Source organism: Plectropomus leopardus, chromosome 19 (assembly GCF_008729295.1).
Source record: "Plectropomus leopardus isolate mb chromosome 19, YSFRI_Pleo_2.0, whole genome shotgun sequence".
Lineage (NCBI taxonomy): Eukaryota > Metazoa > Chordata > Actinopteri > Perciformes > Serranidae > Plectropomus > Plectropomus leopardus.
Window position 1 is genome coordinate 23,336,149 of NC_056481.1, and position 18,296 is coordinate 23,354,444.

Consider the following 18,296-nt stretch of genomic DNA (forward strand, 5'->3'; position numbering starts at 1 on the left):
GGACCTTTAAGGCGAGCACAGCGAAACGTTTCTCCTGTAGCAGATGAATGTGAAAACAAACTCTACACATACATAATTTAGTCCCGCGACACGCAGAAATCCAAATGAAGCAAGAACAATAATCACTAAAGAGTGGAGGAGGGCTTTGACAAATATTCCCATCAGTTGTGAAAACAGAACACTGGCTAACAGAAGCACCGCGCAGTAAATTAATAACACAAAACCAAGGAACACATGCAATAATGACAAAAGTTGTTTACCCAACTTATCTTGACAAATCGTAATACGGAATTCTGCCGTTGAGTAATCTGGTGTAACCTCTGGGTTATAATTCACGGCTGACTGTTGCAATTGGGATTCAAGCCCACGCTGCCTTCAGGGAGACGAGCAGAGAGCACTCTGAGGACTCGCTGGCCAGACTGTGAACTTTGACCCCAAACTACTGCTTCTCATCCTCATCACCTCACACTAACTAGTCTCCCCCTCTCATCCCTCCGATCTCCCCCTCCCTTCCTCCACCGCACATTTACCCCCATCCCCATCGCCCTTCTCTCCTAAATATTTAATCCCGCCCTCCCCCTCTCCCTCCATGCCCCGTCCTCCAGGTTGCGGTGTCTACTGATTCTCAGGAGGCCCTGTGTTCAGACGGAGGGGAGAGCACTGAAGGACTTGTGAATATGGCCTCTCTTGGCCTCCCTCCATCCCCCTCCTCCTCTTCCTCTTCCGCCTCTCTCTCCCCCTGCTCCCATCATCATCAGCAGCCCGCTCTCTGCCTGGTCCCCGCCACGCCAGGCGCCTCCCCTAAATCGCGCCCCAGCAGCGTGCACACCCAGCTTCACGACCAGCACTGCCTCGCCTCCTACTCCCCTTCCTCCCCGTCGCCTCCTCCCCCCTTACCAGCCAGGCCGCACCAACAGGAGAAGGTGGACCAGGAAGTGTCCCTCATCACTCAGGCGGGGTTGGCTGGCAGCGATGACGTCATAGCAGAGGACAGTGGCGATAATTACAGGAGCTACGCGGGCTGCCAGGAGAGCCGGAGTCCGTGTCTGAGGCAGCTCAAGAGGTTCCACAGCGCCGACACGCAGGGCCGCAGCACCCCCCTGCCTCGCCCCCGCCCTTACTCCTGGCTGGACGACCCGCGGCGCCACTCTGTAGAGGTGTGCTCCTCTGTCGAGTCCAGCCCTCAGCGCAGCACCACCTCCACCTCCTCCGGTTTTGTCTCGCAGGCTGACAGCCTGCAGATCCAGACCTCCACTCAGACCTCGCTGCCCTCGCCCCGACGCAAGAAGAAGATGAGCCCACCGTGCATCTCCGTGGACCCTCCTGACGGACTGGAGCCTCAGTCCGGCCTCTACCCTCTACCCCTGGGTGGGCTCGGGGGCATGGGGCTGGGGGGATTAGGGATGCCCCCTCCTCTGCCCAGCCGGGACACCTGCCTGAGGAGGAGGGCGCCCTCCAGTGACTCCAAGGACTCCTTTGACCTGGGGGTCGGAGAGGGTTCGGGACAGGACGGAGGCTCGCCAAACACCAACCCCAAGCTACTGACTCTCCCCAGAGAAGACAAGCTCTGAGCACTGAACACTGATACTGCAACACACAGACACACACACGCACACAGCCGGACGAACCCTCCACACACACAAACACACGATGCACACCGTGTATCTGTGATGGTGATAGTTCTAGTAATAATGCTGTAGAGAGTAATAATGGTAAAACTACAACTAACAGTGAAAACATCCTTGGTTTCATAAGGAGTGCAGTACTGTAGTAGTGTGACCATCCCTTGTCTTTGTATTGTTACTGCCAAAACAACCAGAGAAGAAGAGAACACACGAAACAACACAAACATGACTGTTTCTCTTCGGCAACGCCTGCACGCCGCCGGCTGCAGCTTGACCCGTTACCTCTGGAGTGACATCAGCATCCCTGGGACATGGCGCCGTCTGTGGTCGCCATCTGAACTGCGTGATGTCACACAGGGTGCCCGATCGGTGGAGGTACAAAGCAATATGAACGTTTTAGAGACACTATTTTCTTAAATTATTGGGCCATAGTGTTTGTACAGGATGTTGTTTTTTAATTTCTTTCGATTGTTTATTTTCCATGTCTTTTTTGTGATTTTCTTTTCTTTTTTTGTCAGAGATGGTTTGTCTTTGTCTTTTTTTTCACTGTAGGATATTTCTAGCTTTCTTGGTTTACTGAGGAAAGTGAACGTTTTTCAAAGTGCTGAAAACCATGTATTTGTAGGAATAATATATAAATATATATATAAAAAAACAAGTCATTAAACTGAGCTTGGATTTTTAAGCACACGCATTAGACCGTGGTGGTTTGATTGTTAGAGGGAAAAGGAAGTTGCACTTGAAGTTTTTTCAGTGATTGCTTGATTCTCTGGAGTATCTGTGACAGCCCCTCAGGTGTCTGTATGCGGGATGTGGAGACAGACAAGAACACTAAAACTTAAAATTAATTCTACTGTGGCTTTTTTTTTTTTTACCCAACTTCTTCTCTAACTTATTCTTAGAATGTACTAATCCAACTTTTCTTGTTCAGGTGTGTGTCTGCAGCAGACCGATGTCCCTCCTGACATCAGAGATTGATGTCCATTCCTCTCATTGAATCTCTGAGTGAAGAATAGACACTGCAGAAACACTCTGCCTCAGGAGACTGAGGTGAACTCTCCTCTGACACTGGAGACTGCTAATAGCGGAGACAATATTTAGGAGGTTGAAGGAAGACTAAATTGTAACATTAACACACTTAGTGCATCCATCTCTACCAACAATCACTGCACTCTATCTTGTGATTGAATGAATGTAGACAGGATGAAGTCACGGCAGAAGTCTCCTATTTAGTATGAGATAAGGTCAGAAAAGGTCCTTGGATACAACTCCAGTTCTGGTGTGGTGTCACATTAGGAACCCAGGCCCAGATCCAAGTACACTTGAACCCAAAGTCCAGTTCATTTGTGAACACAAGACACAAACCGTGATGGAGACAGCTTAAAAAGGTGGTTTCTGGCACGATTAATGTGTACTCGAGCACGATCCGCAGCAGGTGTGAAAGTAACCGTGCCATCCTATGTGTGTGTGCCTGTCACTGGTTAGGCAGCTTGTCCATGCTTTTTTTTAAATCCACTGTGGAAATTAAAAAAATATTCTAGTCAACAGCTAGTCTGTTTCTCACCTCACAGATGACCAAAAGTTGCATTCAGCGAGTGGAGTTGTAAAGGAATCCCTCAGCGCCTCCTGTCTTCTGAAACCTTTGTATCCAAGCAGCACCGGGTCCACTCCCCGCACCGAACAAATGCGCCTAGTTGATGAAGCAGTTAGTTGCTTCTTTGTGTGTATTGGCAGATTGCTGATGATGAGCATACCGCCACCATGTATATGGCAGTGTGTACATATGCAAGTGTACTCAGGCACGGAACAATGTTTCGAATGAGAAAGCTGACCAAAGGAGGATAGGGGAGCAGGGAGAAATTGTGTTGAACATCCCAGTGTGCTCGTATCTCAGTATTGCTTAACACAACAATGTCAAGTTTAAAAAGTTACTGTGGGAAACAGTTCACTTTGGGAGCAGAGTCAGAAGACAAAGCTCTCGCTTCACTGGTCCATCTTCATCCAAACCCTCACCTATGTTCACGAGCTTTTGGTAGTGACCGATAGAATAAGATAGCAGATGCAAGAAGCTGAAATGGGTTTCCTTTGAAGGTTGGCTGGATTCAGCCTTACGGTGTGTTCGCATTGAATGTCATGCAAGCATTTTGCTTTGTGAAATTACTTGCAAAGTCAATGCAAAGATGCGAATAAATGCCAATTTGCACCGGGCGACGCAATGGACGTAAAGACAGCTATGACGTGTACCTCGTCGACAACAATCCCTATGAGATTTTTGCCGCCATTATTGTACTGCAAACATCAACCTGTATATTACTTTATCAACTACAACATGGTCCCTGATTGGCTGCCCTACATTGTCAACCATAATATGGATCAATGCCAGAAAAGAAAGGGGGAAAAAGTCTCTAGGGATATATACATGTTCTTCTTTTAGAAGGAATTTCATCTTCTCCTCAAGCAATAGCAAAGGTTATTTACAGCTTTCAGCTTTTTTATTTGAAATTTTTAATGCACAATTTCTTTTTTTTTTTTTAATGCACAATTTCTTAATTGCACAGTGAGAATGACGCAAAACTTGTTGCACTATGAGCTCTTGCTCAGTACGTTATTGTGACATGCATTAATTGGAGACAAATGCGGTTGCTGCCCAACATATCCCGTCTGCTTTTAGAACACACAAACAACGAATGCAGAGACGCAGGAAGCATGATGTCACAAGCGTGATCAGAAGAAAACGTGTCTAATGATGTGCTGACACATTATTTTGCAGCATTCATCTCTGCTTTTAATGATTAGTCTGAGTTGTTATGACAAAAAAAGCAGCATGATTCATCACTCGAATATCTTTTATAGAAATGAGAGGATATGTATGGAACAACAGAACTTCTTAGACAGGCTTATCCGCATACAGTGTTCTATGCTCCATCTTTGTTTCTGCTCTTTAAATGCGTCAATATTTGCTCTGCCTTTTTATGCAAAAGAATTAACTAAATGATTAATTATGAGTAATTATGAAAGTGCTTACATCTCAGCAGGAGCAAAAGAGAACGCCTGAGGCGCTTGTGGTTAATAAACAACAGCCTTTGTGAAATGATGATGATGTGAGCATTTAAATAGCATTCAGATATCATTTGAAGGCATCCTGCTGCTAAATAGTTTAGAAACAATAAACCCATAAAGTAAAATTTGTGAGCATAAGTCTGATTAACACATTAAGACGCTGCTACTTACGGATTAAATTTTAAAGTCAGAAGAAAGAAAAGAGTTGCTGCTGTTGGCTCAGCACATTCTCAGTCAAACCCAGAAATGGAAGGATAGAAGGATAGCTAATGCATTCAAAACTGTTTTTTGTTTTGTTTTGTTGTTTGTTTTTGTTGTTTGCTGTGTACTGTACTGTATCTGGTATTCTGTCAGTTTTACTTCAATTACAGATGAAAAATTCCATCCAATTTAGTGAAATAACTCGAATGTAAACCAAAAACATACTATTTATGTAGTTAAATCAATAAAAACCAAGATTAATTTTCGATATGAAGTTATGACACAATATCTCATAGAATTTAATTTACTTAAATTCAGTTTTTGTAAGTGCTGTTATTACTTTCTATGTATTGCAAGTATGTTATATTCACTTAATAAAGGTTATATAATTACTGTCAATAAATGATATGTATTTTAAATACATTAATCAATAAATATTTTTTAACAAACATATATTTAGCAACAGTAATTACATAAACTTTATTAAATTAAGTATATTTATTCGAAAATAGCCTATTCATTTAATTTTAAAAAATATATAACTAAATAAATTTGATAATTTGTGAAGTTTACCTATTTCAGTTAGATATTAAAAAACATCCACCAAATTGACTCAAGTAATTCTAACACACACAAAAAACAAACAATTTATGTAATTAAATAAAATAAAATGGAGATGAATAGATGTTGGGAATTTATGCAGCCATATGTCATAGAATTTACCATATTTTCCTAAATTATGTTTAAGTAATTACTGTAAATAAATTCTGTGTTTCAAAATTGTTTTATCAACATATTAAAAATATTTACATTGAATTTAGGAACAGTAATTACATAAACTCAAAGAAAATGATGTAAATTATATTAGCTATAGTTACACTACATCTCAGAGTCTGTTCATCTCAGTTTTTTTTTAATTGAATTAAATAAATCATTTTTTACTTTGTCAGGTGTATGTATTTCAATTACATAGAAAAAATCATTCAAATTGAGTCAAGTAATTCTAACACAAACCAAAATACAAAAAAGGGGAATTTATTAACAATAATTACCTCAACTTAATTTCAGTTTTATTTGATTGAATTGAATTAATGGAACTACTTTTGTGTAGTGTTAAAATTACTTTACTCAAGTGGATTACATTTTATAAGTAATTAAAATATATAAACCTGAAAAAAAACAAGTAATTTACATTTTATAGCGTACATGTATTTCTTCCAGCCACCTCACTTGTTTCTTAGATTGTTGTCCTTTGGTTGCACACCCATCAGATTAAAATGCAGACCTGCATATCTCCCACTCAGATATAAGTGTTAGTGTAAACAACAACACAATTAAAATTCAATTTGTTGATTCAAATTAGCATCATGCTAAAAAAACATGCAAAACAAAGCTCCTATACACAGTATATGTAAATATGCTGAATTAATTTCAATAACATATGCTACTCACTTTGCCACAACATTATATAGCACTTCAACAGAAAACAACATGGTATATAGCAGTGCTGAATTGTGGACCTAATTTATCTGCATGATTTCAGTATTCTGGGCTCATCTTGCTCTCATTAGCCTTTTATAAGTTTTCTCTTTGCACAGGCAGCCGTGCATATACAAATACAAATCTGTGCTTACTTGCTCCGACCAAAATGATGAAAATTAGGCTGTAGGCTTGAAATGCTGCTCTGAAAAGTTTGTATTTTGTTTTTAAGTTTGTACCAGTGCATGGAAAAACAAGAGACTGATAGGCATTAACACAAGAGATTCTTGTTCGCCAGTGTTTGGCAGGGGCCCTCTGGGACGCCAGCCACAAGAGGTGGAGCAGAGCAGCGAGATCAGAGGAGGTCTTTGCTACGCCAAAACTGGGCAAACTATATATATGGCTGCTCCTTCCAACGCAGGACTGGCGTCTAAAGCTCTGCTCATATGGCAGAACGATTTGGATTAACTGATAAACTGGCATTTTGCATTAAACCAGTTCCCACGTGAAACTCGCTGGAGAGAGGACTGTTGCCAAGCTATTCAAATCTAGTCAGAGGATATTTGTCTCACCTCACATTATTTGGGACAGACGGCGCTGCTGTGAAACAAGAGCACATAATCAACAGTCCAAAAAACATGTTGCAGCACATATAGTGAAATCCTCTTAGATAACGATCAAAGTAACTTTGATGTTCAAACAGAAGATGATTAACTGTTTTTCATACTGGTATTGATTTGATGCAGTGCCCTCCTCTGCAGTTGAGCTCTGTGAAAAACCACTGTCTCTCTGTCTCTCTAACTGTGTTCCTTCAGCATCAGCCGGTCCTGAAATATTTCTCTATCGATTCCTGAACAGGTAAAACCAGCCATATTAAAACAACTCAACCCACACGAGGCTGCAGCTTGAATCTTTTATCTAAAATCAGCCGCTGTTGATAATTGCCGTCAGTCAGACTCTGTGGAGTCTGAGCGCAGAGATGAAGTCGATCCATAAACCTGAGTCTTATTTGATTCCACAAATTCTGATAGATTGGAGGGCTGGCTGCTCGGTGGGGAGATCAGTGGAACTTTCTTAACTGTTCACACTGATTCCCATTTCAAAGTAACAAAGTAAGTAGTAAGAAGCAGAAAAAGCAGAAATCTGAAGCCTTGCTTTTCTGTCCTATGCTATGATGTTGCACTTTTGACTTTTTATTTTTATAGAATGTTAAAAAAAAAAAGCAACTGTTAAGTCAGTTGTGAGTAGTCACAGTTCTGAACATGTGATTAACAACTGGAAACACCATTATCGGTATCTGTATCTATATCTGTATAATCAACTTAATTATCTGTATCTGCGGATAATGAGCGGAGTTTAAATAATAAGTGGGTGGGGCCTAAATAAAAGTTGCTATCTAACCCTGAAACTGATATGGCTTAATTAGAAGTAGCTGCATTTGTTTTTTATTAGAAATTACTTACAGAACAGCCTCAGAGTTGAGCTCCAGACCATTCATTTCTAGATCACAAGTGTAAGAGACTGAACACAGCTACGGTACTCCACTGGAAGAGCGCAGTGTTTAAAAAAAAAATATTATATTTTATTTTTTTTTTAAATATATATATATATATAAACTGCATTCATTTTACGAGGAAAAACTTAACAATTCCTGTGAAAATTGTGAAAAAGTTTACACTGAAAAAAAAAGAGAAAAGAAGCCATGCATGGAACAAAGGTAAAGTGACACAACATCCCTGGCCGTCCAGAAGTGACACCACAGGGTTCCTAGCGTGTCATATTTTGACATGTAGAGCCTCTGTCCAAGTGTCAGTGTGTAAAGAGTTAAGATGTGAATGTGTTGTATATATTTATTACTTAGACTCACATCTGAAGGCTCTGAACGTATTATTTCTGCATAAGTGTGCAGACTTTTCATGCCAGCAGGGTGTCACAGTTTGACTCAAATCATCTGTCATTAGAATCTGGGGCGTTTTGTTGAAGTCAAAATCCATCGATGTGATTTATGAAATTGTGACACAGATGCTGTAGACAAACGATCATTCAGCTTTAAATAGGGTGGTTAGTGCTTGTGTTCAAGTTTGGGTCACAGTCAGGGAAGGAGACTTATGATTTAATACTTATGTGTTATGTCTTTTACTCCTTCTTTAAGACTGAATGAGTGTCCTCTGGTGTCTTTTCCTCACTGAGGTAAACGCTCACTTTTAAACCTGTCCATGCATCTTTCACTTTCCTTTCAGCCAATCAGCACTGGTTCCTGATATCTAACCCAAGGGAAGGGTGAGTTTTGCAGCCTTACATGTTAATAGACAAATTATAGCCTTGAAACATTCATGACCATATCCTGAATTCACACTGCATGTCCTCTGCTTTGATTGATCAGAACCGCCTGTCCCCTGGGATGCCATGTCCTCGCCTTACATTCCTGTCCTCCAGAAGCTGAAGCAGGATGATACAGGTATCATGAAATTTGAAGACCTAAGAAATCACATTTACACTCACCATGTCATGCTGGCTTGTTGGGGCATAATGCTTCAAAGTAAGGCTAAATTTTGGTGAGCGAAAAAACATTTTCAAGGGGTTCCTTGACCCCTCACATCAAGTTATCTTCCCAACACGTTGAAAATCAATGCTTGGTCAGTGTCAGACACGGATGCACAGAGGCACCCTCAGTGGCGGTATGGGGCACATCGGGCAATGGCAATTTTTGATGCCTAGGGCAGCTGTTTTGGTATAAAAAGCAAGAAAGTCTGTATAGGGTGAATGTAAAAATGCAAAGGCTGTAAAAAAAGGGGACTGTGTAGCAGCCTTGTGGAGTGATCTCTGTGTAAAAAGGGCCAGATGCATTTTTAATAATTTTTTGGAAAACAGTGCAGCTCAGTGGCACAGAGGCATAAGATATACCAGACTTTGATAAACACACAATACTTTTTTGCAGAAGACATCCACTGTTGGTTTGGTCTTTTCATTGGATTTACAGAAAATAGCAATATTGTGTAACATTACCAGTCGAACCCTTTTAGTTATTGTCAGCCTATAATGCGATACTCAGCTTGCTTTGCTTGGGGGCCAAGGGCCAGTCGCAGCAGCCCCAAACATGTTTGGAGGATTTTAGGATATTTCTTGGATTTTAGTATAATTCTAGGTTTTTAGGATTTTTCTCAGATTTAGAATAATTCTATAGGATATTTCTAGGATTTTATGATGTTTCTAGGATTTTGGGACACTTCTCTGAATTTAGATGTTTAGGACATTTCTCAGATTTTATGATATTTCTGGGTTTTTTTTGGTCATTTCTCTGACTTTAGGACATTTCTAGGATTTTTGGATGCTACAAGGTTTAAAGACATTTCTCAGATGTTTGGACATTTCTAGGTTTTTAGGACATTTCTCAGATTTTAGGACGTTTCCTATATTTTTGGATGTTTCTAGGTTTTTAGGATATTTCTCGGATTTTAGGGTGTTTCTAGGATTTTAGGATGTTCTCAGATTTTAGGATGTTTCTAGGATTTTAGGATGTTTCTAGGATTTTAGGATATTACTAGGATTTTAAGATGTTTCTTGGATTTAAGGACGTTTCTAGATTTTAGATTTTAGGATGTTCCAGGATTTTAGGACATTAGGGATTTAGCTAGGACCTCTGTTGGGGGTGCAGGGGATCCTCCACTGGCACTTGTTTTGATAACCAAACTCTATTTGATACTGTTTTATGTACTTTTCCCATTGTGAATCACTTTAATTTTACTGTGAATTAGAGAATAATTGGAGGGCCACTGGGCATCCTATCAGGTGTCAGATTTGGCCTGCGGGCCATAAATTGAGTATGCTGCTATAATGGCTTTCACTGTGTGGCTGCAGAATATTGCAGAATTGTCGTCTACTCCATGGCGGCTCTATAATGTTTAACCTGATCGACACAGAAAGCTGGACCTGAATACTTTATTTTGCTCTTTTTATGCCATCCATGGCCTCAACAGGAAGTCGAGGGGAAAATTATTTAGGACCGTGCCAATTTCACTTTTTGTCAACTCCATTCATTATTTCATTTAGACCGCTGTAATGCGTGAGGGCCTGCTAACGTTCCTTATTAAAATAAACTCTCACTGAGGCAGAGAGTGATTTTGTTGTATCACAGCTTAGCTGTTCAAATCTCTTTGTTATTCAACAGATTAGACAAACTGCTGCCAGTGCTTTCTGTTTGGCCAAGTTGAACTTTTAATGCAGTTTTCCCAATAATGGAGGCTGTCTGCTTTGTGCTGCTCTAGTTGAAGGGGACTGGTGGCTTATGTAATTTAACTTTGCTTACATTAAGTGGCTATAACAGAACAAACAGATAGCACTCATATAATATTGGATTCAGAAGGGACTTTGTCCTGCATGACTGAGAAAAACAATGCAATAATATAAATGCAGATGGATTTTTGTTTTTAATTTGGCCGATTGTCCTTGCTTGAACTGGGGATGTTCTGAAGAGGACAGGAAAGTGTCGGCTGCCATAGTAAAACAGGAGGCATACCTCAGGTACAGCAGAGTAAACAAGCAAGCACTCTAGAAATTAGAAGCTACCCTAAGGTGTGCCAGATGACATGCTCCAAACACACCTCTGCAATTATCAAAATTATGTCCCCGGTGCCTTCAGCTGTCCAAACGCTGCCTGTTACCGCCTGACTGACTGCTAGTTCATCAGTCCATGTCTATTTTTCTCCTCTACTCCTGCTCTCATACCTCTCACAGCTCTCCATCACAGTCTACTATTTGCTCAGTTTCTATGTCAACACACTGAATCTGACAGGGTGTTTAAATTCTCTAAGCATTTAATGCCACATCTCCAACAGAAGCCTTTTCCCCCATTCAGCGCATTTCTCTACGTATATGTATGAGTTTAGAAATCATGGTTTAATTGTTCAGCTTTATGCATGTAAAATTGTAGCAATGAGTGCAAATCAGCCTTTTGAGCGACATCACTTATCTTGTACAGCTTTCAGATGCTTTTCACAGGTATTTAAATCTTTATTGGTCTCTTTAAAAAATATGGGAAAAATTGCAAAGACTACCTCGGTAAGAAATGTTCCACAAATTGCAAGAAATTTACAAAATATTTTTTAAAACCTATGAAAAACATCTAGGGAGGTAAATGAAAAAAAGCAATTATAAAACCATGTTTATAATTACAATAATGAATTATTTAAAAATGTTGTTACTAAATTATTAGAATTTGTTTATCTCTTTTTGCAGGTCAATTGCTTGTTTTTTGTGTTTTTTAACTTTTGTTGATGTTGTTAATGTTTTTGTTGTGTTTTTGTTTCTACTCATTTTCAGGTAATTTTCTTTCACTTCTTTCATCTAATTTCTTGCAATGATTTTTGTTGCGTCTTTTCTTTTGATGCTCATGCATTCTTACCCCATTTTTTTGAAGAAATCAAGCCAACCTTGCTCGGGTGTTAAGGAAGAAATTCTTCACGTCCACTGGTATGCAAACTTCAAGGTATGTTTTATCCAATTTTCAAGCAGAATTTTTCATTTGTTTGTTGCAATTTTTATGTTATCTGGTACAGAAGCATATTGCTGCCAAGCTAGAAAAAAATAACTTTCTGTCACTTATGTCATACAGACTTTACAGAAAAACTTTTTCTTGTTATAAAAAATACTTTCTGTCTTGTTATGACATGAAATGTTTTGTGTTAAAAGGTGATGATTAATTGGTGTTAAGAAAAATTTGATACCTTATTGATTCAATGAGAAGCTCATGTAAACATGTACGAAAAAGGATAAATTGAGGAATATGTCTCATTTACATAATTTGATGTGGTTCTGCTTCCTGCTTTGGTTGAGCCATGGCGACATTTTTTTGTTATTGATATTGTGATAAGAATGTGTTTTAAAGGCAGACACAAAGAAGATTTTAGCAGAGAAACTGCTCAGGTGAGTTCAAAAGGTGCCCTGCAACTCATATGTATTTATGTGAGTGAGTATGCATACTTTTCACAATGTGACCCACCTCGCTACATAATAACAAAATCTCGCCATGTCTCATATGAGCCCTCTTCCTCAATTTATCCTTCTCCCTACACCATTTCCTTACTTAAACAGAAGCTTGTTATTACAAGATAAATAGTATCTTGTAACAAATAAAGTCTCTTGTTATACTTTGATGTTTGTATGATGTACTAACTAACTCCTAACTAACATGGAAATATCTTGTGAAAGTGTGAAAAACATCATGTCCAAAAAATAAAAAAACATGTTTTTTTGGGCGTAATATACTGCCGTACTCTGGTGAGAAGGACCTCAAAGGTTTGTATTTTATTGTGTAATGCTCACTGTAAGTCATCAGTGTGTTCCTGGTCACAGACAGAGTGTATCTCCTGTTGATGAAAACCTCCTATCTTGCTCAAATCAACAACTTAAGGAGCCTCAGGGGAAAACGCAGACCTGCTCGCAGGCACGTCCTCAAAGGCCCTGAAGTTCACTTAATGCAGTGCATTATTTAAGCTGTCAACTTTCAAACCATGATAGGTGTTCACTTCAGAAAAACAACAGTTATTCATAATATTACTGCATAACTCACAATAATATTCAGTCAGAGTTGAGCAGAATCAACTTGTGTACTGAAACTGTCAGGAGTTTCTATTTACAGCTGTAGCAAGGTCAGAGTCAAGTGAGGATACGTGCGTGTTACAGCTTGGGGTGTTACTGCATCTGTGAGTGGAGATGAAAGTGTGTTGTACTCTTGCATACCTGTGTGTCAGTGCCCTTGGGAAGTGCTATGGAAAGTACTTACTTTTCTGCATATCACTCAAGAAGCTGTTTAAGGACAAGCAAAGCCACCAGCAAGACAAAATAAAGGACTACACTAGGCCCCTGACTTTTGGGCTTTAGCACTTGCTGCCACTGACCAGCGGAGCAGCTTTACCTGGAAGCCCCTCCTACGAGACAAATCACAGTTAATTGAAATCAATCACCAATATATAAAATCTTTACATATAAAAGCATTTCTGTGCACATTGACCTATCACTTGGTCTATGTATCCCAACAGAAATATTACGAGTACATGCTTTTTCAGGACCCCCATAAGAGCATTTCTGCCCTACCAATAAAAACACCCCTCTGTACTGACTACAGTTGGTACATTCTGCCCACCCCTGCCCTACAAAAATGCTTTGGACTCTCCCAGCTCTGGTTTGAATGTTGGACCAGGAAACTGTGCATGAAGGTGATAACACATGTTAATGGACAAAACACAAGGTAACAAATATTTGACATCCCCTTAGTTAAATTTTGTGCCTTGATAGTATATATTTTACAACTGGTTGTGATTACTGTTAAGATGCATTGCACAGCAAGCTAAAATGATCTGTTAGCTAACACTACCTTACCATGCAGGCTCCATTGCTCATGCTAATGCTAGCATTAGTGGCATAACACAACACAAGCAGTAACAACCCTATCACTCAGCAAGAGGGAATTAGAATAGGGTTTATGGCCCTTGGCTATTTGTAAGACCTGTCAGCAACAATGTTATTGTATACAATAAAATAAGGGTCTTTAATTTTCTGTCATGAAGTATATAAATTCAAAAAGAAAGCAGATACACAGTCAGTTGCAGTGTTTTGTTTTGATTTACAGACTTTTAATTTTATAGCGTTTAATTCAGAAAACTCACAGTTTTATGTTTACCTGTATTCTTTTACAGGGAGGCAGACCTGCCACATCCAATATGGCGGAAGTGCCATACTTTGTCTTCAAGTCAGACAGCCCTGAAGTTTTTGGAAAAAAGGTTATGGTTCGAATTAAAATGAAAACATTTTTTTTTTACAGAAAACGTTTTTAAGTTTTAATTATTTCCAGTAATGTGTATGTTTATTTTATCTTTTCTGGCCAAAAGCAAGGAAAAGGGTGGCAGCTTCTCCTGTAACCGACTGTGTTAAATTAGCAGATAATATTGGCCCATATCTACGCAGGCCCCTAAATCGTATCGAAATCGTATCGTAGTAGACTTTGTAATATTGGCAAATATCAAATTTTAAAACTCCATAAGACTATGCGAATAATCTTAGCATTTAGGGTGCTTGGAAAAATGTGATACAGTGAAGGTTAAATGTGGCTTTTATAAGGTCATGGTGTGTATTTAAGAATGAGTTTAATACAAGTTTTGATGACTGTTAGTTCTGTTTAGTGATTATTACACTCATGTAGTAGCGTTTAGTTCTCCCACACAAAGTCCAGCAGTTTATAATAAAGTCATTGCAGTAAAATGACATAATTTGCCTTATAGAAGAAGATGGTAAACTGATGGTAACTTCCATGTATATGCTGTTGCTATATGCTATCTATATATAATATCCATGTGTGACTTGTCTTTAGGTCAGGTTTTGGATTGATCCTGGACCCAGAGGAGCATCCAGTGAAGAGAGCATCCATCGGCAAACAGAGATTCCAAAGATTCCAGTTACCTGGATGGCGAGCCAATCTACGAGATCTTGGGAGTGAAGGAAGGACTGCCTTCCTTTGCCACTTCACAGTAAGGTAGGGCAGATAAAATAGACACACACACAAACACACACACACACACACACACCAAAACACAAAACAACTGTACTCAGACACCTAAAAAAGGAGGATTTATTTCATGTGTGCACTTCTGTTTTGGTAATAGGACGAGGTGTCCTACTCTTTTAAACCTGGTTTACCTTGACACATTGTATTTACGTAACAACAGTTAAACGTGCATACTTCATGATAGCATAGATTCAGCCAGTAGCACGAGAGAGTTAAAAGTTTCACTCCACAACAAACCTTGTTCCTTGAGGCAGCGTTGTAGATGGCGCTCTGACAGGCCTTTAAATACACTACGATGTGGACGGAGAATTCTTTCTGCTATATTATCGATTTGTTCCATTCCACCATTTTTTAAAATGTCTTCGTCTTCTCCTAGGGTCGTATCTTGCTTGAACTACTCTACACTGTACCGACGATATCTGGTACTACTGCGTCTCGTCCATATCTGTAAGCTTTCAGAAAACATGCACAAATACGTACAAAATGAATGCAGAGTACAGACAGAACGCTCCATCTGTTCGAGTGCATGTATCTATTATCAACTATAAGTGAGACTTAACAAGTTATTTTTCCCAGTAGGTAACACTGTAAAATAATTTACTTTTTGATAGCAGTAATCTTGGAATCTAACAAGTTACTTTTGAAAGTAATGTTCCCAACACTGCCCGAAAAATGGCCTAAAAAACTGTCATAGCAGCTTTAAATGACTGATCTTTGTATAAATTGTTAGTAAAATATTGCCTTCACTATGAAAGAAGCATTGATTTGGCTGTTAAAGGAGCACTCCTATAGTCTTGCAAGGGGCCTCTGAAAGGTTTGCAGCCTTCTCCTCTGGCAGTGCAAATAGATTCCAGTGGCCACCCGCTGTCACAAGAAAAAAGTAACCAAATTAATAGCAGTTTGTTTCAAATGATGCAGCACTGTGAATCTTTGATCATTTTAGGGGGGCACCCAGCAGTGTGTCCGGACTTTTTTTTTTTTTTCTCTTTGTGTGAGACCATGGTGCTACCAAAGTAAGTTTGTTTGTTGATTCTGTCAATTAATCCTTATTTCCCTTAGCTTGAGCCTTGTATGTGTGTTGTAGTATATAAGCAAGTGTGATGCATGTGCTAGGGAAAGTGGCATCGGCACAGTCACTACTTGGAGCTTGCATAAATGGAGCCTGGGTCTATTGAAGTTGGCAATGCTGTTTGGGCTGTGATAGCCAGTTGATAGCCAGCCTAGCTAGCTTAGCTAGCTCAGCTAGCTCAGCTTAGCCTTAGCCTTGTATCTGTGATAGCTTTGTAGTAGTTTATCTTAGCCTTGTATCTGTGATAGCTTTGTAGTAGTTTATCTTAGCCTTGTATCTGTGATAGCCATGTGGTACTGCCACTACCTGGAGCTCACATAAACAGAGCTTGTGTCTGTTGAAGGTGGTAGGGAGAGCTGGCACTAGGGGAGTGACTTTGGGACGCCAGAGTTCACTGCCTAGCCTCCTGGAGGTGTTGTGGGATCAACATGGTGAAACACTGATGAAAGGAGGTTCCCACCTGATGACCCCAAAGACGTGTTAGTCTTCACTGCTCTCTGACCTTTACAGTTAAGCCATAATAGCTGATTAGTGACCCTAGTTTCTTAAGTGAGTGCTTATTCTTTTCTGGAGCAAAAGTTTCTTGTGTATTCATTGAATTCAAAGCTAGCTTAGCTAGTGACTGCTGTGAATAGGGCAGCTGACAACAAGGGAAAAACCGAGTGACCGCTTGGAAAGACAGCTGACAGGAGGGAAAGACTCCAAAGGTGCTGACATGGGCTGGCAACCCACGCCTGTAGTAGTGAGGTGTATTAGCCTTTCTACATCCAGAATAAGCTACAGTCAACACAGGAAAAACACCCCAAGAGTCAGTGAAAGCAGGGGTGGAAGATGACTCACGGGTGGATTACACAGTAAAAGACATCGGAATGAACGTGACTATGCATCAGATATGTGACTCAGTGAGGGATAGGGGCACGGACCTATCTGCTAGGGTTAAAACTAGCAGCATTCGGGGTAAGGTGAGCTCGTCTGTAGAGGACAAAGGTAGGCAAATAGTGGGCACGATGCTTCAGGTTTGTCCTTGTGCCTGGCAGAAAGTAACATCAATCAGGGGCCTTAAAACTAATCAAGGAAGGAAGAGGTGTTCAGCAGAGGAAAGGCAGAGTGGCCGCATCGATCAGTACTTTTTAAGAAGTCAGTTGAGTCAGTCGGATGATGTCCAGCGGCCGGTCTGTGATAGCTTTGTAGTAGTTTAGCTTAGCCTTGTATCTGTGATAGCCATGTGGTACTGCCACTACCTGGAGCTCGCATAAACGGAGCCTGGGTTTGTTGAAGGTGGCAGAGCTGTTTGGGTTATATAGGAGCAGGGAGAGCTGGCACTAGGGGAGTGACATTGGGACGCCAGAGTTCACTGCCTAGCCTCCTGGAGGTGTTGTGGGACCAACAAGGTGAAACACTGATGAAAGGAGGTTCCCACCTGATGACCCCAAATACGTGTTAGTCTTCACTGCTCTCTGACCTTTACATTTAAGCCATAATAGCTGATTAGTGACCCTACTTTCTTTAGTGAGTGCTTATTCTTTTCTGGAGCAAAAGTTTCTTGTATTCAGTTGAAATCCCCGTCCATGTGACGGGGAGGAGGAGAAGTTGGCAGAGCTTTCAGCCCGATCCGGCGGGGGTGGTTTTTAGTCCGTTCAGACCTGCCACCCTCGCTCTGCCTCCTCTTTCTTTCTCTTCTATTACTGCTCTCTGGCCTTTATATTTAAGTCATAATTGCTGATTAGTGACCCGAAGTTCTTCATTGAGTTCTCATACTTTTCTGGAGCACAAGTTTCTTGTGTTTTAGTTGAGTTTAAAAGATAAATATACCTGTCAATCACAACACAACAGAGTGACAACACACAAGTGTATAATACAGCTTCCATACTTTATTTGAAAAAAAAAAAGAGTTCCTTCAAATACAAATAATACAACAGTAAGAATAAAGTCAGAACAAAATTAAAGCCCCCCCCAAAAATAAAATAAATAACCCTGTGTGAGCAAACTATTTAACAGTTCAACAGATCAATTTCTTAATATGACAAGTTAGACAGGTTAGACACTGCTCTAGCACGTCATTGCCTCTCAGGTTTAATAATATCATAATAAAAGAACCATGGGTCCTCCTTTGATTTAACTATAACAATACTTTTAAAAATTCCATTGTAAAGTACTTTGTTCTAACTTTATGTTATTATTACAGCAGTGTATTCAACTTTATTGTTTGACAGTAGCTACTTTACTTTATTGTACTCTATTTAACATTATTATAACTGCAGTTAATTCAGCTTTTTAAAAAAATGTATTTAAGTAGTTAACA

The 18,296-nt window shown here is 39.9% G+C and overlaps 1 protein-coding gene across 1 annotated transcript in view; it reads left to right on the plus strand.

Moving 5' to 3' along the window:
• The window catches only part of cacna1g (calcium channel, voltage-dependent, T type, alpha 1G subunit), a 190,942-nt gene extending 188,842 nt beyond the window's left edge, over positions 1-2,100 (plus strand). The window contains exon 37 of the mRNA XM_042508301.1: positions 606-2,100. Within this exon, the coding sequence (XP_042364235.1) occupies positions 606-1,571 (966 nt within the window). The 3' untranslated portion in view covers positions 1,572-2,100. The remainder of the gene's footprint in view (positions 1-605) is intronic.
• Positions 2,101-18,296: the final 16,196 nt, after the last annotated feature.